The 21,463-nt window shown below is 47.1% G+C and overlaps 1 protein-coding gene across 3 annotated transcripts in view; it reads right to left on the bottom strand.

The window, feature by feature from the left end:
• Nucleotides 1-21,463, bottom strand: part of TOX2 (TOX high mobility group box family member 2) — a 155,697-nt gene that overhangs the window by 72,056 nt on the left and 62,178 nt on the right. For all 3 annotated transcript variants that reach the window (XM_076352319.1, XM_076352320.1, XM_076352321.1), the window contains exon 2: nucleotides 21,254-21,319. In XM_076352319.1, coding sequence (XP_076208434.1) covers nucleotides 21,254-21,319 — 66 coding nt within the window. The remainder of the gene's footprint in view (nucleotides 1-21,253; nucleotides 21,320-21,463) is intronic.

Below are 21,463 nucleotides of genomic sequence, written 5' to 3'. Positions count from 1 at the left end.
ATTCCCAAAGCCCCGTGCCAAGAAGTGAAGTAGCGCTGATTTTCCGCGTCAGCAGCTCTGGGTCTTAGGAATGGAAATTGATTTGCCCCATCTTCACACACGGAGATCCAGCGTGTGAATAGCAGGGCCGATGAATTACTTGGGTAGAGTTGGATAAATACTGTAAAGAAGTATTTATTAAGTCAGTCACATACAATCTACAAATTGTCTTTGAAGTGTTCCCAGCCCCTTTTACATTAATTTTCACACGCTCAGGTTTTTGACTATGGGAATGCGGTTGAAAAGGGAAAAATGAGTTCTTGCATGAACATAAATGTGCATTGGAAGCGTCTGCACAATCTTCAGTAACAGGCAGCCACACTGGGGAGGTTGGGAGCACAGCAGAGCAGCAGGCAACCTGCGGGAAAGCTGGGCTCTGCCTACCTCTCTGCTCCTCTTCCATACCTGTAGTAGCGGGTTTTTAAATCCCAAACAAATGTCGGTTCACCCAAAGAGCAAGCATACACCTCCACGTTCCCTGTTTCTCACCATTTCCTCCTATCGTGCAGGCATTGCTCTGATGCAGACTCTGCATGCTACGACAACCCGCAGCAGAAAGCCAGCCTCCAGCTCAATTGCAGCGCTACTGCACGGCCTCACCTTTGAACGGAGCTGGATGTTTACCTTCTAACGTTACATGAGTTGACCTTCTCCCATCTCCTACAGACACCAATCCCATGCAGGAACACAGCCATGGGTCTTCCAAAAGCTGAGCCTGCCGGATGGTTTCAACCAAATTTGACAGCACAAGAAAAGTCTCTTTTCGACAAGTTTCATAAAACCACATGTGCACAGAAGGGAGATACCAGGGCCCCAAAACATTCATGCTTGCCCTAATAACCTTTGATCTCCTTGGCCAGTTGCTACAGCAGTGAAGGGACGGCTGCGATGTGGTGCCGTGGTGCTCAGCAGGACGGGGACTGTGAAGGGAACCAGCCAAGAATATTCAGAGGGAACAGAAAATCTCAGCTGACTCAGAAAGATAAAGTTTTGGGAGGCATGCGCCCAATTCTGCTGCTCACCGGAGAAGTTTTGTTTGTTTTACGTGCCACCGAACCCAGAAACAACATTCTTGGGACTCTCTGGCCTCAACCTGTCCATCGGTACCTCATTTATGTGGGTTGGAAATGAAGAACAAGCTACCAGTTGTTAATAATCATCTGTGTGATGGACAATCCCCGAGATTCAATCTGGGTAAGGATTTGCTTGTGGCTGTGGCTGAACAGAGGCAGCAGCGGTGACGGTCCCTGCCCTCTGCCCTCAGGTACAGCCCAACAGGGCTTCTTGGGATTCACGATGTGAAGCAGGTGCATGCATTTCTGCCGCATCCCTTTTGATGCAAGTAAGAGATTACAGTCAGTTTTTATACTGTCCAAGCTGCGGTTGACCTGCATCACCACTTCACCAAAAAAAGCTAAAAATAATGGAGTTCTATGAACAATTTATAGCAAAAGAAATCAGCCCTATTGTAGGCTTTTAAAAAGGCTCCCAACTCCCTCTCTCCCCCCACTTTTTTTTTTTTTTTAATCAGTATCTTATCCAGAACTGGAATCCTGTCAAGAATAGTGGATAGCAGAGAACTATAACTTCTTATTATGTGTATAGTGATTTTATGAATTCAGTGGGGAATGAAATGCAATTTTGTCAGACTTGTCTGTGTTCATAATGACCAAGTCAAATTAATCATCGTGGATAATACTCCTGTGTCAGCCATTCAAGAGATTTTTTAATAGAATTTTTCTGATTCATGTCTTGCAGTACATCAGATCTGTAGTAATGCAGGCACTTCTAAAAATCAGTGCAATTATGGCTTCTTGTTGGCCTGTCATTTTCCTGGAATAAAAATGTCTCTGCAAAAGTCATATACTGTACATAAACCAAAATGGAAAACAAAAATATAGTTACAATTAGGCTTGATTTTTTCTAAAGATTTAATATCATTTTGAGGCCATTATTTACAGGCAATATATAAAGCTACGGCGCATGATGCTGAAGATGGACTGGTTTATCACAACACATACCAATTTTGTCCTGGTTGTCATTCTTCCTTTGATTGCCCTATGAGTTAGTGGTTTTTGCAGGCATGGAAATGACTATCCCATAGAACAAACAGGGGATAGGTAATGGGCTTGCAGTCAAATTATTGTGTTTATTAAAAATGTATCCAGGAAAGCCCACACAGATCCCAAAGGGCTCTTGTTCAGGAAAATCTCTGGTTCAAGAAAAGGTTACAGTTACCATAAAGGCAGATATACATGTATGGAAGCAGCAGTGCAGCAAGGATTAGTAATGCTGCGTTTATCCTTCTGGGGAAGAGAGAGAGAGAGAGAGAGAGCGCTCTAATTCCCCAGTGACACAGACAAAAATGAGTTTTGGAAGTAGTTACCCCCAGGAATAAAGAGGAAGACAAATGTAATCCACCTCAGATATCTCAGCCTTTCCTGCTCTCATTGCAAGGCAGCAATTGCCTTGTAAGAGAGTGCAGGGAAGGACTCTGTCAGAGCCACAGCATGTCCCAAAAGAGGGCTCCACTTGAACCTGCTGGGACAACTGTGGATCCTCCAGATCCACCTTCTCATGCCACCAAGTACATCCTGAAAAGCTCTCAAAACCACTTGCAGGGAGGAGTGGAAACTCACGACCACATACTATCCTCCCAAGAACTCAAGACCCACATAAGCAATCAGACCAAGAGTTTGTCTGGTCAAACATGCTGACCTAAAAATTAGCCAGTACTAGCTAGCGTTTTGGAGGAGATCTAAAAATCCCTAGAGAACAGTTATGGAAGCTCCTCAGACAACAGAACAATTCATCCCTCCCTTTCACCTACCTCAGCTGGTTTTATCGTCCTTCCACCTCCTTGCATCTCTATTACGTTCTTGACGTCAACATCTAGCGGCAGGGAGTTCCCCAGGCTCCTTACAAAATTTGCCCAAGCCTACCGCTTTGCAGATTTGCTGTTGTTACTTCTCTGAAATGCCATTTACACGAGACAGAGCATGTCCAGGCATCACCTTCCTCTGCCCCATGCTGTCCTGATCCATGCTGGGGTATTCACGTTACAGCACACGTGGAGGTGCTACATCTGGACCCCCCATCTCCAGCTCTGGAGGCTGAACTCTGTAAGGCAACACCACGTCCCTGTAACAAAGGCCTTCAACTTCCAAATAAGCAGATGGGATATTAGGGCTCAAAGTCTGCTGACAGTGTTTTCAGAAGCATTCAATATTGGCTTATGCAAATGTCGGCAATAACCAGGGCTCCTGAAAACTCTTTGTTGTATCTTCATAAGCGGGGCCAGGACTGTAAGGCATGTTTGATGCGTAGCTGCTCCTGGATCACCTGTCGTAATATCTAGCTTCACCTATGTTTTAGTTACCTACCCACACTGACGAGAGAACTGTTTCATTTCACTACGTGTTTTTCTGGCTATGCTTCCCTATTTTTTTCAAAGCAAACGTGGCAGTGCTCCTGGGAAAGCTAGGAGATGTGCAAGCTCCGCTCCACATCGGCAAAGTGTACCCTCTGTCATCTGTCTCACAATCAGCCTCCTTAAAATTGTTTATAACGATTTTCGCCTGTTTTAAAAATATATTGAAGGGACTGTATACCCAGCGAGAGAGGAGCCGATGGGGATCTAAAATTAGACTGACTGGGCCAGACTGATATAACCCCTTTTCTTTTCTTTCCTAGTATCTCGCCTGGAAGCAAATACAAGGAATATGATAATATTCTACTCAAGAATATCATGCATTTCTGGGAATTATTTGAGGAGTACAGATTTTACATAATTGCCTTTTTTGTCTCATGGCATACTGAACTTGCATAATAAGATCAGTGCAGTTCACAGAAATTCATTGTTGGACTGTACGGATTTGGTATTTTGTGTTGCGCCAAGGGTACATTATATAATGATGTATAATGCACTGTAAGCAGGTCAAGAGATAGGGCGGCCTGAAAACAGTAATGGAGTGCATGCAAGGAAGAATTAGTAAAAAGCACTCTAAGAAATTAATTCAACCCAGCTTCAGTCGAGCAAGAAGGACCCAGAGCAGGAAGGAAACGATATTCTGTACCGTACTTGTCCCCTTTCGGTTTTCGTCTTAGAGAGTATTTCCCTTATGCTCAAAACTGAAGGTGTGGGGTTAAGGGATTAAAAAAGCCTTTGTGGCACACTTTGCATGGATGCTTTGTAGCAAGTTTTTCAGAGTTTCATCTCAAAGGATATGTCCTAGCCCTCTGCAGCCAGCCAGCAGAGCCATACTCTGTGCCGCAGGTACTGCGGCAAATACTGCTTTACCCAGACGTCTGCAGCAAGATCCTCCAGCAAAGCCGTAATGGCAACACAACCCATCTTAAATCAAGTCTTTTTTCTCCCAGATGTGCCCTGATTTTTTTTTTTTCCCCCTGCCATCAGCAAAGACAAAGTCTCAGACGAAGACCAGTGCGGTCCTCCCACGCCAGGGCACACCTGCAGCCACCAGCATTGGTGTTTGCAAGGCGTTGAGACATGCATGCGCGTGCGCAACTGAGAGTACGCCACCAGCACAATTGCAGCAAACACTGCAAATCCGTTGCTAGAGCCTAAGGGGGCAATCTGCAATTTTTTCCTAAGTGGTCCTACACTACACCTGGTTTTCGCTCATCACTATACACGTGCACTGGTTTCCCATACGCAACTGAAGTACTTAACCTCAGGCTGTCCTTCTAGTACACAAACGAATCGTCACAGCACTCGGAGTGTCGATACTGCTCATGATCCCAGTCCAAGCCTACGAAAGCAGAGCAAAGCTGCTGTTCAACAGTAACAGCTCTTGGTACTCTTGCCTACAAAGTGAGGGTATCAACCAGATGAAATCACAAACTGGGTCAGCCCCAGTACCTTTGCTGAATTTCTAGCTAGTTAATGTTGTGAGCCAGGCCAGCGTGGCCAGCGGCGGCAGGGATCAGGCCAGGACCTTTGAAGCCCAAAGCATTGCTCACCACAAATGCACTCAGATTTGAGCCCACACGCTTCCAAAGTCAGACTTGGGACCCCAAAGCAAATTGACAAGAAAACTACATATATTTTTTTAAAAAAAGAAGTAATAAAATCCAACAAAAGCAGTGGCACCCCCCCTCCCCATCACCCAGATTTGACGTGTCTGATTAGCACGAGAAAGGCAGAGATGTGGGGAGAGCTTGCATAATGTTGTGCAATCTAGCACCTCCCCCAGGGTGCCCAGCTGCTGCAGAAGCAATTTCACAGCTCATCATCCATTATGAGATTAAAATAATTTTTTTTCCTCCCGTGAAGTATTAATAAATTGTGCAGGCAGACCAGAGTTAGTGCCATTTACACAAATGGTAGTGAATCACCCACCTAGTTATTTCTTAATGGATTGAGTATCTGCATTCCTCCTTATCCTGTAATTTAAAAAACTAAATACACAAACCTGTTTATTTGTCTCATCAGGCCCTGAGCCAGCTTTTATTAAGCCTGGGGATACCGGGACAATGGCAGAGCTGCTGCCTCTCGTGGACCTGCTCCACCACTTTACAAGGGAACAATACCAAAACGTCCACGTCGATCAATATGAAAGGGGAAATGCACTACAAAAAAGTCCAAGACACATTGAAATCCCTCCCAGAATTCACTTACTTTCCCTTCTGGGGGCAAAACTCACTGAGGCATTGCTGATATAATGCGGCTTCCTTGGTACATATACTGAAGATGTAAAGCTGTAGTCAGAGCACCACTAATGGCTCTTTGAACATCTCTGCTTTATTACGGTATCAGATGAAGCAGGCATGTTTAATGTTTAAACTTCCAACGACAAATGCCTTCAGCAAATATGTTTTATGTATTTATTCAGTGCTTCTTAAGCGCCTGTCGCATTAGCAGCTAAGGTGCTGCTTACCTTTTTTTTTATTTTATTAACATTAAGAACATACCAATGCTTTGTAGAATGCCACCTTCTTCCCTCCCCTCTCTCCTCTTTATCCCCAAGAAGAGCTTGAAATCCTTTACCCGTCCATCCACTGCAAAACATTTCAGACTGCCAGGAAGTTGCCGAAATGGGAAAAGGAAATAAACTGAAATCACCAGCGCAATAAATCAGCCTCTCACGTTATCCCGAAGACCCTCAGCCCCAGAATCTGGCTCCAGCACGCGGGAGAAATGCCAAAGCCAGATACCTCTGAGTCAGCTTTGCCAAAGTAAACCCTGAGATGAGACAGCAAGAGCATCTACCCGATTTCAATCTCAATGATTGGGTTTGGGCGGGTGCTGCCTCCAAAGCCAGGGCAGGCAACATCTGCAGCTAAGCATGACCTGGTTTTGGTTGGTCAAAGGAGATATTAAAGATTAACTATCGGATCGGGATGCCTCACTCCTTGCAGACCCTAAATATGCAAAACTTATCAATGTGCCAGTCCTCCCAGTCCATGACATGTCAAGATAACCACCCGGGATCTCTCTCTACCTCCTTTGCATTTACTGAGCTTCTGAGTGCCACAATTACAAGCCTTCCTCCACAACCACAAGTGCAAGAAATTTATTCATTTACTCACTTATCCAAAGCAGAAGCTGTCATGTCACAAGAGCACAAAGGTGCCGGGCTGTTAGGGAAAGCACGAAGCACCAGGAGACTCATGACAAAATTGTGAGAACTGTAACATGGTGCATGGCCAAGCATCCAAATCCCCAGCGTAGGTGTGAAAATCTCAGCTTTAAGCCTCCAATATGTGAATTTTGGGAAACAGATTTTATCTTTAACGATTTTAACAATTTTTTTTTTTCTTTAATAAAAACAGGCTTATGTATGGTATCTAAAAAAAGGCAGGAACACACGCATTGCTGTGAGGGGCTCATCTATGTCCTAAATCACAGATACTCATCAAATACCTTCTAAAGCATTAAGCAACCTGGACAAAATGAATAGCTAGAGTAGGTACCATCCTTTCAGGAGGAAGGCAAAAAGGAAAAACATAAAATTAACAATCAAAATAGCAATGTTTCCCTGAAGTAAAGACAACTCTCCATCTAGAAGGACAGCCAGGACACCAAGCTGCTGCTCACAGCCAGGAGCCTGTAGCAGTGATCACCTCCAGTGCTGGCGGTGAGAAAGGACTGTTGTAGGCACTGGCAGCTCTAAAGGCAACGGACAGCATTTGTTGACACAGAGAAGAGCTTTGCAGAGGAGATGAAGGTGCAAGAGGGCTCACATCAACACCAGCACGACCTCCATCGCATGACCACGAGGGACCCGACCCAACACACAAGGCATGAGGCAGGAGGCACTCCATTAGCAGCTGCATCCAAAGAAAACCAGCCCCAGCTATCCGGAGGCCAAAACAACTGAAACACTTCATTCATTAAGCAGCTGGAGAGCTTTTTCTATTATTTTTACTAGTTTACAACATGCCGGGTAGAACCTGAATTGTTCCAAGGGAAACAGGCAGAGGTGGAAGAGCCAAAATAAGAGCGAGATGCTAATGGAGAGGCGGGGGAGGCTCTGAGCGCAACAGGGCTGCAGGTAACAAAGCCAAGACATCGACCCCATGGTAAAAATTCACATTTGCCCAGTGTACTCGAGGGCTTCAGCTGCTGTCTTTCAAACCCAAGCCCACACAAAGCCTAGGTGTTTCCACAAACCTGTGACGACTCAGAGCCAAGTGCTTCTACTGCTAACACCGGTACCAAACCGGGTACCTCAGAGTCCTACTTGGTGTTACCAAAAAGCATCATCCCAGTCTAGCCCTTAATGTGATCAAAATGGGACAGATCCTTTTGAGGAAGATTACTGGAGAAGCTTGGCTGCAAGCAAAGCTGCATCGGCTTTCACCATTTCTCCTCCCATCCCTAATTTTGATATCAAACAACAGGAGTCTCTTTCCAGACTGGAACAAAGTGAGGCAGAAGTTGGCAATCAAGGATCGCACGGACAAAAGAAAAAACACGCAAGTAGAAGAGAGTAGGTGTCTCTAACATGCATGTTGCAGCACATCCTCGATGCAGAAGTCTGGAAACCAGGGCAAGCAGAAGAATTACACTGCCTGTTCAAATCGGAGTGTTTCAAAAATTAAACACCATAGCGTGAGTTGCTCAAAGAGCTTCAGAGTTTTCTGCGTTTTACAGAGTGGCTTTCCCTTTTTGATCCCCAGCATCTCTGTGTGAGCATGATAAATTCATTCCTGAAGTTGCATTCAAGTGCCCAATAATTTCCATCCTTTCCTTGCAGCTCCTCTCTTGACATTTCATGACCACTTTTCTAGGGAAAAACTTAAAGGCCTGAGCTCACCGTGTTTTGCTAACTAGTCCTTTGTGCATGCAAACCCACAGGCGACTGCGCGCAGAGCTCTGCCCTTGTGCAGGGGGGTGGAGGAAACATCACATTTGCACAAGCACCAACGTTAACTGCACCTGCAAGAAGGCATGCAAATATTCATGCAAAAATACACAGCTTTCAACTTGCTAACATGCAGGTGAGGAAACATCCTGATGATTTTATGAAATGGGGCTCCTCCAGCTTTGCTATTTTTGATGTAAATAATGATGTTTCCCTTTCATGTGTTCAGCGCAGGGAAACCTGCCCTGGGACGAGGGGTGGGCGGGTGTGGACCACACATCTTCCTTTTGATACTGGTGTGGGCTCCCAGGCTTGTAGCATCCTGACCTGCATGCAGAGGAGCATGACCTGCTACTACCTTGTGCCCCATCTGCTTGCAGAACTGATGGGCAATCCTCCTCCAGCCAGGTCCATGGTGGAAACAAGCACCTTTTGGGTATTTGCTTCCAAAATGCACCAGGAATTGCTGAAGCCTGGGAAAAAAAGCTCCTCAAGAGAAAAGCAGCCCCCGGCTTCGAACACGGCGTGGGGAGCACGAGCCCTCAGCGTCACATAGGTGTCTGGTTTTGTTTAGAAGTCATCTGGAATTCTCTAAAATAAATTTGCTAAATCGTCTTCCAGAGACTGATGACTTTTTTTTTTTCCTTCCCTCCTTAATAAACTTTCAGGGGTATCTTTATTGTTATGTCTAATTTTAGAGAAAACCAACATTTCCTGAGATTCAATTTCTCTCATAATTGTTGGAAGGAAACTAAATTGTCTGCTGTAAACATTCACTGTATTGTGTGAAAAGTATCTTTATTACAGCCCACTGGGAATATTAATAAAATTCCCAATCCTAGCCCTTCCTCACTTTTTTTTTAAAGCTCGCTCTTTTCTCTTATATACCCATTAATGTCAGTTCAAACATTCTGCAGGCGAGATATGAGAACTTAAAATATATTATTTAACAATCAAGGGTAGAATAAAGACTTGTGAGCTCCAAGATCTTTTCTGCCTTCTCTTTCGGTGCTTTCTATTACAGAAAATGAGAATGGCTATTCCATTTGTCTGTGTGCGTGCTTAGAGTTGATGAAAAAAATCTCATTAGTTTAGTCTGACATATACTCAATACAGTCTATGTACATATTTTTTTTCATTTTATTCTACAGCTGCAAAATGATACTAAATTTCATCAGATTGGAACGAAAACTGTGGTCTTGGAACATTTCCCTTCAAGGGTCTTATATTTATTCAGAATTCATGAATCATTTTCCAGTAATACAACTATAATTATTCTTAAAGTGTTATGTTTGAAGGTTTAATATGAAATACTTGCAAAAAGCTCTTTTTTCACTTTGATAGTTTGTAATCTTCATGGTAATCAGATCAGTTAGCTCCTTCATACAGCAGCCAGGAAAATACAATTTAATAAGAATCTCATACTCTTCACTCATGTTTTAATTAAAGTAATAAAAGCCAAGTCGTATTTTGCCCTTTACAGTGTACACAGAGGTATAGGCCTGAGCTATACAGCATCAGCTCAGACACTCTTGATGGCTGCTGATGGATTTCCTAGTTTGAGATAAATTTAATTCAGGGTTGCTCAGAGGCTGCTGATCATGAAAGCGATGTCACCGACAAGCGAGACCCAGCACGGTTCTTGGCAGAACAGGTGATGGGCGCACGGGCCAAACACAGAGCTCTGGGTCAGCTTTGCCACCTTTCACCCCGCCGGCAGGAGCGAAGGCTACTGTGATAGCGGTCCTTCAGCCGGGTCCAGTGCCAGAGCATGCCTCCCTGTGAAAGACTAGCGCATACCTAACTGTCTCTGATTTTTTGGTTCCTGTCATAGCTCTGACCAGCCTGGCCTGGTGCATCACCTGCTAGGGAAAGATCTAAGCCTTCCCCAAAGGAGGAGAACCACATAGGTGGCATGCATGCTCCCCTCCCTGGGTACCGGCAATGCACGCTCCCCACCCCTGGTACCCACATCGCACGCTCACCTCCTCCCTCGTTACCTGCATCGCACACTCCCCTCTCCCGGGCACCCATGGTGCATGCTCCCTGGTATCTGCATTGCATGCTCCCCTCCCGGGTACCCGCAACACATGCTCCCCTACCCGGGTTACTCATGGCACCCACACTCCCCTGCCCAGGTACCTGCCGGCTGCACCCACTCTGAGCCGCTCAGGCTTCAAGAAGGGGGATGCCCAGGGGTCTACTGAACAAATCCCGCAGCAGAAGCGTAAGAGCTAACACAACTGACCCATCGTGTGCAGGTGCCAAGCCAGCCCATTCTCATGGGTTGGCTCCCCAGGAGGTCCCACCACTTTGCTAGAGCAGTGAGGGGTTGGGTACCACTTCACGCTCGCAGGCAAGCTGCCAGAGCACTGCTGGACACTAGTGCGGGTTCACGGCTCTGCCCAACCGCACGAATGAGTATGAATGCCTGACTCCAAGCGTGAGGAGCTGGGTGGCCACACTCGGGATACGTAACCCTCATCATCCTCCAGTACCTGCAGAGCCCCGAGATGCTCTGCTGAGCGGGTCAGGCCACTGTGGGGCTGGAGCAGAGCCCAACCCCGCATTCACCCAGGGCAGCCCCAGAGCCGACAGGGAGCAAAGGGCTCGTTCTGCAGCCGGCCGAGGCTACGGAGGGCTCTTCCTTTCTGCACAGGCCTTCATCCAAACTCTGAAGTGGAAAATAACGCTTTCCTGCTGGAAGTATGAGGCTCCCCAGTTAATCACTCTGTTGTGACGGCAGACCCAAACACCGGCTTGGGCTGGGGCTCTGATGAGAAGAGAAGAAGTAATCAATCAGTTGGGAAAGGAAATCCCAAGAGCAACAGGCTGGTTTTTTTTTCATATTCCTGTGGCCCATGGTGCTACATTTCCACAAATAAACACAATTTTCCAAAGCCACTCCCCAGAGGTCCATTACAGAAGCAAACCAACCTCTGCAGGAGCCAAAACCAAACCCCCCCAACAGGATGCGGTAGAAAATCTTGCTCGTCACAGCTAACCGATAGTGATGTTATCGCATTATCAGAGCTCAGCATCCATCGTTAGCATGTAAAGACCTGGCTCCCAATCACACTGTGTCACAGCAGGTAATTCGGGAGACAAGCGGCGAGGAATTAGCACAGTGCGAGGAGCTGGAGGATCTGAAGGCAGAAACAGCTTGTGCATAAAAGCTCCGGGATTGCCTTTGTCTGAAGTGACAGCCACCACACAAGGACAACCCAGCACCCTCCCAGGAGCAGTGGTAGCTGACCGGAGGGGCACCGTAAGGAGGCCTAAAGCACACATAAGCACTATATTAATGTGATACCTATGCTTCGACAGTGACCTGCTCCTTCCAGAGCTGCCCCAGGTTCCCCCATGTGCAGGTCTCCACCTTGCGCTGGACCATGCTGACCATCAAAGGCAGCAGCTCTGCATACACCGCATGCAGTCCCTTTACAGCGGCGTTGAGCACAGTGGGAAATCTTTGACAAAGTGACACTTTGTTGGCTAAAGGATGCTGCACACCACCGTCCTCTACATTTTGCTGCTATTTTATGAGCTGTTGGCTTTACGAGCTCATCAGCATTGCTGGACTGCCAGCCCACGCGTCCTCACACCACAGGAGTCACCAGGCACAGCAGCAGATCCTCTTCAGTGTTATTCAGTCTGACTGGACCTGAGCTGTGCCCCACGGTGCTCTGAAGCAGTCCCAGTTACTCCATCTGCTTCACCCTCCAGCACACAGGGAGCATTTCTGGAATCTCAGGTCCACATTTCCTTCAGCCCTGCTGATGGGCATCATGGCATTTTGGTGTCAAGGAACACCCATGCCCAACCCTCTGTCAGAACTTCTCTTGGTATCAATATTTTCCATATGTAAAACTTTGACTCAAGATGCAGCAGCAGCAAATGCTGTTCCTTGGTGGGATACACATCGTCCTGCTGCTCCCCCTTCTCTGCCAGCCCCTGGGTACCCACCACCTCTCCAGCCCCCAGGCAGCTGGACCATGGGCTGGAGCTGTGCTGCCTCCAGCTCTGGACTGCCCTCCTGCATTGATTGGGTTTTTATTATTTTTTTAAAACGTTTCGCTGCTTATGGACTTCTTCACCATAAAAGAAACCAGAGCTCTGTTTGAAGATCCTCATGTACATTTTGATCACACTCCTTGCAGACTGAGGGCTGGAATCAGGCGTACTGCTTAATACAGATGCTTTTTAACATCGAGCCAAAAACAATCTCTGAGCTGATTCAGATCCCAGAAAACCCGGGAAAGACTTGGGAAAGAGAAGGAAAGATTACTTCTTGGACTGACCCGAGGGCATAGCTGGCTGCAGTCACCTGGAAGACCTTGGAGGCGTGGCGGACGCTGTGCCTAGCCCTCAGGCTGCCAGCCGCAGTGTGGGCTATTCCTCTGCCTTCCGACCACCGCTCTGATGCACCCGAGGATCTCCTTCTCCCTCCTGCCTTTGCCCCTAAACCTAAATCTATTTAGGAACCTCAGTTCTTTGACGAAATGCATGTCTATGCATGAAATTCAACCACTATGACAACCTCAGAGTTTTCCGTCCCTACAAGGCACTCTGTGTCACCCTTCAGATATCTTTGACTGTATGAGATGCTATTTCTTTTCTTTCCCCCAGAGTAAATGCAATAGAAACAGAGACTACTCATATTGGTCTAGGAACTGCTCAGTTACATCAGCTTTTCACTCTGTGATGCTTGGTGGCTGTTTTTCAAACACCCTATTGTTAACAACTTAGGAGTCCTTTGAGACCAAGTGTTGAAGATGATGTTCATTCTGCTTGTAATACTAAGGGATTTTTTTATTATTATTTTATTTAAGCACTACAGCCGACCCTACAGAAGCTTCTCTTGGTACGACTAAGTTACAGGCATCGCTTCCTGACTGCACCTTTCAAAAATTTCACTGTCACGTAGGAGTTCATGCAAAATTCACGAGCCTGGATCATCAGCTGTAGTTGTGCTCACCTCCATAACCCCTCCTGGAAGGGTTTCCATTAGCTGCTGATTATAATAAATGACATGTAATACTCTATTGTTCATTCTAAAATAGTACATGACATTCTTCCTGAATCGTCTGCTGAGAAAGGCATTTAATATCTATCAATGTCTTCCCTCTCTTTTTTATTCTCTAGCACAACATATGAAATTATACAGTATTACTCAAAGAACAGCAGGGAAAGAGCAAAATCTATATCTTAGCATGGGTGCCTGCTGCAGCATGCACTCCCAGCTTCCACTGCACTGCCAGCTCCGTTTAATCCTGTCTTTCAACTTTGAGTCAGCGTAAAGCTCTCGCTTCTCTTCACCAGGGGCCTTCTATATATATGTTCCAGCAATATTTGCAATATATCATTGTAAAGGGATTAGGGAGTCATCAGTTTTTTACTTTAAGGTGTACTCCGCCCCTGTTGTGGTTGACTCTAGACTTCAAAAGTACAAACTATTTGCAGATTGGAAGAGACCAGGATGCTGTACAGAGGCAAGAGAGTCAAACCCAAGGAGCACAATACTGCTGGAAACTCAGGAACATCAGAGCTCTCCACGCATGGGGGACAAGGTCCTTTCTCTTTTAAACCCTTCTACTTACATCAGTGATTTTCTCTAGCACTGACCATCCCCTGACCATCATCTGTTCCTGTGATCAATAAATCAAGCCAGACAATAGCCAAAATCAAAAGATTATGAAGACCCCGAGACACGTCTCCTCAAAGTTAAAACAACCACAAGTTTCTTCACATGCAAAGACTGATCAGACTCCTTAGAAACACAAAAGTTCATTAGGGGACTTGAGTGGAAATTGCACCAAGAATAACCTTATGGTGGGCTCTAATTTTTCCTCCACCACTCTGCTGTGCAGTCTTTACTATGACAAGACTTGAGAAGGATCACCCTAAGGTATCGATCAGCCACGTGCATGGTCTCCTGGTTTCTTCCAGCCTTTCTTCTGGAGGAAACCCAGGTCTGAGACAGAGGCCATGGTGACCATGAGCAACCTGCTGCACCTTAGAAGCTTCAGGGACAAACTAATTGCTGGAAACTTCTTCACATTCACATGTCCTTGTAGGTCAGGGACCAACAAACATGAGAATACGTCACGCCCGAGCAATCGCACACTGTTGCTTCACTGCTAGTGACACAGCATCTCTTCCAGAGCAACTGGTGGAGGGAAAACCATGTGGGGCAAAGTCCACATTGGTCCTGTTTTACAGCTTCCTACTAGGGAGGAAGGCAGAAGAACAAGGGGAGGATGACCTGTGTCTTCGTTACCAGCACCTAATTGTCCTCACGCTGCCTGGGGCTCCATGGCCACTTCATGACTGTGCAGTCACTGCGTTCTGGCTCCGCAGCCCCCAGCGGGGAAGGGGACCCCCCGCACTCGCCCTGCATGGATCTGCCCCAGACCCGGGTTTATTTTATCAACTGTTGACATTTTGCTGCCATTCAGTCGAGACTGGTGGGAGGCCCAGGAGGTGGGAGGACAACACGTCTGCCAGTATTATGACAAGGTTTGATGGCATATTTTGCAGCAGAGGCTGCCAAGATGAGCTCTGTCTAGTCTGGAGCGTTAGCACAATGTGAGGAAAGTATCCATAGCTTCCTGCACCGTCATTAATTTCTAATTATGCTATTGCTTGCTTTCCATTATTGCTTATTTACCAAACACAGCTTTATTGTACTGTCCAGTTCCTTATAACTAGCAAACCCATTGTTATGCTAAAATGAATGTTCTAAATGTTATTTATTATTTGATAAACCTTGTGTAACCCTGAATGAGGACATTAAATGGCAAGAACACTACTTCAAAATCCCATTTTAAATAAGTCACCAAGACAGCTGTGCCTTTATAAAACACATTAGAGTGGCACTCAGAGCACATATGGCTCAGGGATATATACAAATTATACAATTTCTGTCATTCGATCAAATAAGAGGGACGTTTTGACCCCAGAAATGAGTCAAATGTAAGTTGTAATTCAAGCCCCACCGGAGGCCCTGGTGGTAATGTATCCTGACGGCTGATCAAAGAGCCCTGACCATTTGACCCACCAGATCAGCGACTTACTGTATCTATTATGGCTAATACAGACCCGAGCTTGAAGATGTATGGAGATAAACAGATAAAGGGCAATAGACACAGTAGATAAATCTTGATTTATACACATCCAAGCACACAGATACATACGCAGATGGATTTCATGCATGCAGAAAGGGGCAGGCATGTATAACCCCACACTAACGTTTATATAGAGACACATTTCAGACAGATGCTGTATATGTGTGTGTGCACATGACAAATATAATCTCTCTCAACTCCATTTCCCTTGGTGCATCGGTACAACCCCCGCACTCAGCTGAGCTCCTGCCGATGCACACAGCAAGAGGAAAACCCACCTTCTGTTTTATGCACATGCTGCCACGCACAAACACATCTATGCCCACGGAACTACTTTCTCAGCAGTATAAATGTAAGCAGCTCCATCCATGAGTTACCCAGTCTTGCCCTAATGCACACAGGCCAAACCAAAGCCCTCTTTGCTGCTCTGCAGGGTCATTGACATCAGGTATCTCACCAGGGTTGGGTGAAATCATACTTTTTCAATGCTGGTGTGCAAACCTTCAGGCCCCACGCATGTCCACAGGACACATGTGGTTCCTGGCAGCCAAGACCTGATGTTTTTGATACACAGATGGGCAGCATAAGTGTGTCAGCAAGAGCATCTTGTAAGGATAGCATTAGGAGGAGGAAATAGTGTGCAAATAACTTTCTGTCAATTTAACCATCATATTTTCAACACTCACAGTTAAAGCAGTGGGGTCCTATCTGTGCTCTCAGTTAAAAAAGCACAGTTGCTTATGCCGATGCATCTCCCTGGCCTGAATAAACTATACTGATGTATAACAGCATTTGCACAAGGAGTCACACAAATTAACTTGTTGGTACAGAAACAGGCATGCTGCTCAGCTGGAATAAGCCATGCACTGAAAGCTCCTGGGATTAGGCAGAGTGCAGGACCAAAAATGCCCAGTGGTAAGTAATCAGCCCTTTCCTCCTTCGAAGCTGCTCGCTGCCCTGCCAGCAGCCAGAGACGTGCGATAGAGAGAGGAGAAATGTGGCAATCACTCCCCTAAAGCTTTCCATAATGCCCTCCCATAGACTGGGCACAGAGCCGTATCCTTGCTCCTAACAAGCCGAGGGACAACTGTTCCCAAAACGATGCCAGGGCCCGGCTGTTCCCACACCCTGCCCGAACATCACCTCATCCCCAGCCCCCCGGCAAGGTATTTCCTGCATTTATTCACCCATAACGTGGGACAACGATACCTTCTTGCAGGGTATTCCCAGGCACAGTTAATTCATGTTTACAAAGCACCTGTGGACTCTTCCTGAAAGTGCAAAAGTCTTGATGCCAAACAAAACCAACCTCATTCCTACCTGAGGAATTTCCCAACCTTTGCCTTTCCTGGGGTTACTCTCCCTATCACAAAGGCCTTAATAAATGCCTTCTCTTACTGATTTTGCAAGTGTCTTTATTTCTTTTAACAGCACCACTGCTTTTTTACTCGTCTTTCAGAGTACCTCGCATGGTTGGTAATCTGTCCGTTCCTTGGGATTTTTGCATTACTTAATTCCTTGTCTTTGTTTGGGGAGGGGGGGAAAGAAAGAAAGAAAGAAAATTGGCAGTGGTGAGGAACGATGCTCTGCCGACTTCATGAGACAAAACAGATACCTCACTCATCTCGGGGGTCAAATGTCTGCGATGGTTTGATCAGATGTCAAGTTGCATTTATACTCTGGCCCCTGTTGGGGGTTGAATTACATTTTACATTTGACTCACTTCTGGGGTCAAATGTCCCTCCTATTCGATAGAACAAGAGGAATTATTTTCCCCAAGCTGGCTGTGCCAGCGTGAGTCTGGATCTGTCAGCACTCTCATTATGTTTTAGGCTCCTGTATTTCTGCATTTCGTTCTCAGCTGAGATGAACCCTTTTTGGGTCGACAAGAAATGCAGCCGATAGCACATAAGCAATCACATCCAGTAAGATGAAGGGAGGGAGCAGATCAGCTGGCTTTCGGATGGTTTTGATGGCGTTTTGTTTGGGGGGTTTGGGGGTATTTTTTTTCTTCTTCCCCTCGCGAGTTAGCAGCTCTGCAGGGTAGGGAGTGATGAAGGAGAGGGAAGCGGACCCCAGTCCTGGCTTTACCATGCTCCTGCCATGAGATACTGCAGAAGCTCCTTAGGATCAAAAACCGTACAAGGGGGTGAGATAAGGCTGACGTCAGGGTGCTGCAGGATCGTGATGCTGTCCAAGGACTGCTCAGCACAGGAGCTGCCCTAAGCGCACCTTCTCTGTAGCTCCAGCTGTAAAATGAGAATAATCTTATCTGTGTGATGGGAAAGGATGACTCAAGAGCTTAAGCAGTTGCTGGATCTCTAGGCAGAAAGCGTAAAGCATTGCACTGAGAGGCAGGAGCCATTTAAACCCCCCTGGGTTTAAACCAGGGTGGGGGGAGAGGTGATAAAGTGAATTCTGCCTTCCACCTAACTCCTAGATATTTTGAAAGAAAAATTGCAAGGAATTTCCTATAACAAAGACTATCAAACTTCTTCCATCTGTGGACCCCTAAAAATTTTCCAGCTGAAATGAGGACACATACACAGATGAATTTCTTGCTCTCCCAGCCCTTCCCACCCACCTTGAAGCACAGAGGGGCTGGAAGCCCTTGCGCGGGTCTAGGGGATTTCATCGTGACAGTCTCACCCCAGGCCATCACAAGCGTGCTGGTAGCAGGGGGGGCTCACTGTGTAGCACAAAACTGGGGTAAATAAGCAAGCATGCCCTAAAACAGGCGATGTGAAGCTAAGAGTTCCCACTGTTAATGCTGGATGTCCCAGCCCCTGCACCCGAGCTGGGCTCAACGTGAAGCTGTGTCGGCTGCCGAGAGCTGCAGATGCCTAATGGTGCCCCATGCAACCAGTTTAAGACAAAAATGGGGAAAAAAAACGCAACCCACCAGGCCCATCTATTACAGCGTGATGGCTTCAGTAATTAGTGTGTATGATTTGTCTTTGTCCCCAAGGATCCCAAGGGCTGCGCGATATCCCGCGTGTGCTGTGCAGGTGTCTCGGGGCTGGTGATTTAGCAGCCTCTCAAGCGGGATTGTGAAACTGTGCTCCTGCTGTTTAATGTACTCGTTCAGGTTGCAACAGGTTTAGCAAACAATAAAAAACATCTGGAACACCCATTTAAATAGAAGAGTTGTGTTATTAGTAATGAAGTCATGACCAGTCTATAAAGAGCTCTCTGGTAAACAAGCGCTGATGTGCAGGTAAATAAAGGGAGAAGACGAACTAATGAGGGTGAGGGAGGAAGGCTGCTCCCCGTCTTCCTCGGCCAAAGCTCATGCTGGGTGTGAACCACCACTAACATCCTTGCAGGGCATGAACCGTGATGCTCGCCCTTCCTCCCCGCTCCCCTCCTTCCGCCCTGGGCGAGGTTATGGGGGTCACTGCAGCATCCCATGGGGGCACCCATCCCAGCAGAGCCCTGGGTGCCACCCTGTGCCCTTGCACCCCTTGGTCCCAACTCCCAGCTCCTCTCTGACCACCCCGAGCATAGTAGTGCAAGGAGGGGAACTAGAGATGCAAGACAAGACCAACTTCCCCATCTATTTTCCATGTTGGTCCCCACTCCCCATAGAGCTTTTGCTCCAGAAGATAAAGCAGCAGCATGGCCCCATGCACAAACCCATCCCTGTAATGGGGGGTACCTGCCCCCTGTCCACCCTCTGCCAAGAGAAAACGACTTCCTCCCTTTTCATCCTTAACTGCTATTTCAAAATAGAAAATAAAGGTCACCAAGTAAATAGAGAACAAATGAAGAGTAAACTTGTATTTCCCAGGTTACAGGGATCTAAGCTGGTTTGGCTTATCCTTCTCCCAGGTTCAAACAGTACATGAATCCTCCATCACATGACAGCCTCTATTTTTATTCGGAAGTCAGCCCTCCTCCTCGATCGTGGCGCAGCAAGCCGTTCCCCACCCAGCAGCATCACTTCTGATTTCTCTCCAGCTGCCCACCCGCAGGGGAAGCAAGATGTGACAGGGGCTGCGAGGCGATTTCTGTCCATGCAGAGGAGGAAACACAAATGGTTCCCGTTGGCCGTGGTTCAGCCCCAGGCCAGTCTGATCCCGCAGGTGCATCACGGCCAGGGAATGCGGCTGGCCGCTGAGCCGGTGCCACCAGCCCTTCCCAATGAGGCTGTGCAACGGTCGGCCCTTTGGAGTTTTTAAAGGCAGAGTATTTAAGACAACTGCCCCCGTTAGCATCCACCAGTTGGTCGTAAGCTCTGCACAGCCCTGCGGAGCACGGGGAAGGGGAGAGGAGAGGGGGGAGCACAGGACTGACCCCCAGCCGGGGCAGCTTGGGGTCACCCTGTTCCTTTCTGCGTTTACTCAACCTCTGGCAATTCCTGGCTCTAATGATCAACACACACCGTTTTTGATCGACTACGTATTTGTTTCTGCTGAATCACTCGATAGCACAAAGTTTGCGGTTCCTTCCCCACCCTCTGGAAATCCTTCTCACGCGAGAACAGCCCTCTCCCCACACCTCGGCGGTGGTGGCTTCGCGTGCCGTCTTTGAAAGCCAGAGCAGGAACAACTCTCCCGAGCAACGAGCCAACACACTGCCGCACTCTAAGAAGGTAAACAACAGGTTTTCATCCTGTTTTCAGCTTAATATGCATATATTTCAATCGCCGCTGGTATCTGAGTTAGATACACCATGGATGACTCACTAGCCTTGTAACTCATAGCGATGCTGCGGTAAGTACCAAACCCCAGCAGCAGCAGCACGCCATAACCTCGCCCCAGGCCACACACACCAGGTCCAGGGCAATAGGAAGCCAGCAGCATCTTTGGCTGGATGGAAATCATCACACGGCCACCTTTCAAATTTTGCAACACATCAACTTCACATGACATAACCCTGCACAGCCCATGATGCACGTGGCCGCGGTCAACAGGGCCCCACAATGAAATGGCCCAACGCAGCCCAAAAATGGGATGCTGAAAAATATTAGTGATGAACTTGCACTCATCGGGCAGCGGGATGTGATGAGATGCTTTGCCCCGAGGGTGCAGCATCAGGCACCTCAAAGACACACCAAGTCCCCAGCACTCTCTAGCCATGCCAGGCCATCTCAGGGGGATGCAGATGGGTCTCATCTCCTGGTCAGGAAGACATGCTGAAGTCCTCACCTCCCAGTAGAACCTAAGCATGGGCTTAACTTTACATATGTTTAGGGCTCCACTGAATGGACATTTCTGTTTCATATGTATCCAAGCCAAGAGAGAGTCCTGAAGGCTCAGGCACCTGTGAGACGTGAGCACTTCTATTCTGGTCCTCCACGTGTGGGTTTATAGCTCCAAAACAGGAAACCTTCGATTCCTTTTTCTCCCCAAGCCGGCTAACTGTTAATCTATTTAGCTACAGGAAATACTTTACGTGAGGGAAGGAGACATCTGAACTACACATAATACTTGTAAACCTCACTGCATCCAGAAACACCAACTGCACCTTCATTTCGAGTGAAGGATGCCTTGTTGGAGAGCCATGGCTAAGCCGGGCTCTGGCGATACACAGCAGCACGAGCACGCAAGCGCATTCCTCTCCCCGTACCAAGTGCATCCGCCGCTGCTCCTCGGCAGCAGCTGGGTTGGCAGCCAGCTCTGAACTCCTCCATGGACCCTCCTGATGTCCCAGGAGTGCAGGTGCACGGAGAGCTCCTAGAATTTGTGCTAAGCTTTGCCGAAAGTCCCCTAGAAAATCTACCCACACTGCCCACCCAAGCAAATCAACGCTTACCTGATTTGCCGATAGAAACTCCTGGGCGTTGTCGTTCATTCCCATGTACATGTTCTCCCCATCAAACTAGAAAGACAAAATAAAGTTAGAGTTAATGAAATGTCATCTGCATCCCAGGGTTATGTGCATCCCAAATACTTTCCTGGCTCTTCATGCCAAGATTCCCAGAAGAAAATCCTGAGCTGGTCCTTTAAAACTTTGGAGCATGTA

Source organism: Aptenodytes patagonicus, chromosome 14, assembly GCF_965638725.1.
Source record: "Aptenodytes patagonicus chromosome 14, bAptPat1.pri.cur, whole genome shotgun sequence".
NCBI lineage: Eukaryota > Metazoa > Chordata > Aves > Sphenisciformes > Spheniscidae > Aptenodytes > Aptenodytes patagonicus.
This window is presented reverse-complemented; position numbering and strand designations above follow the sequence as displayed.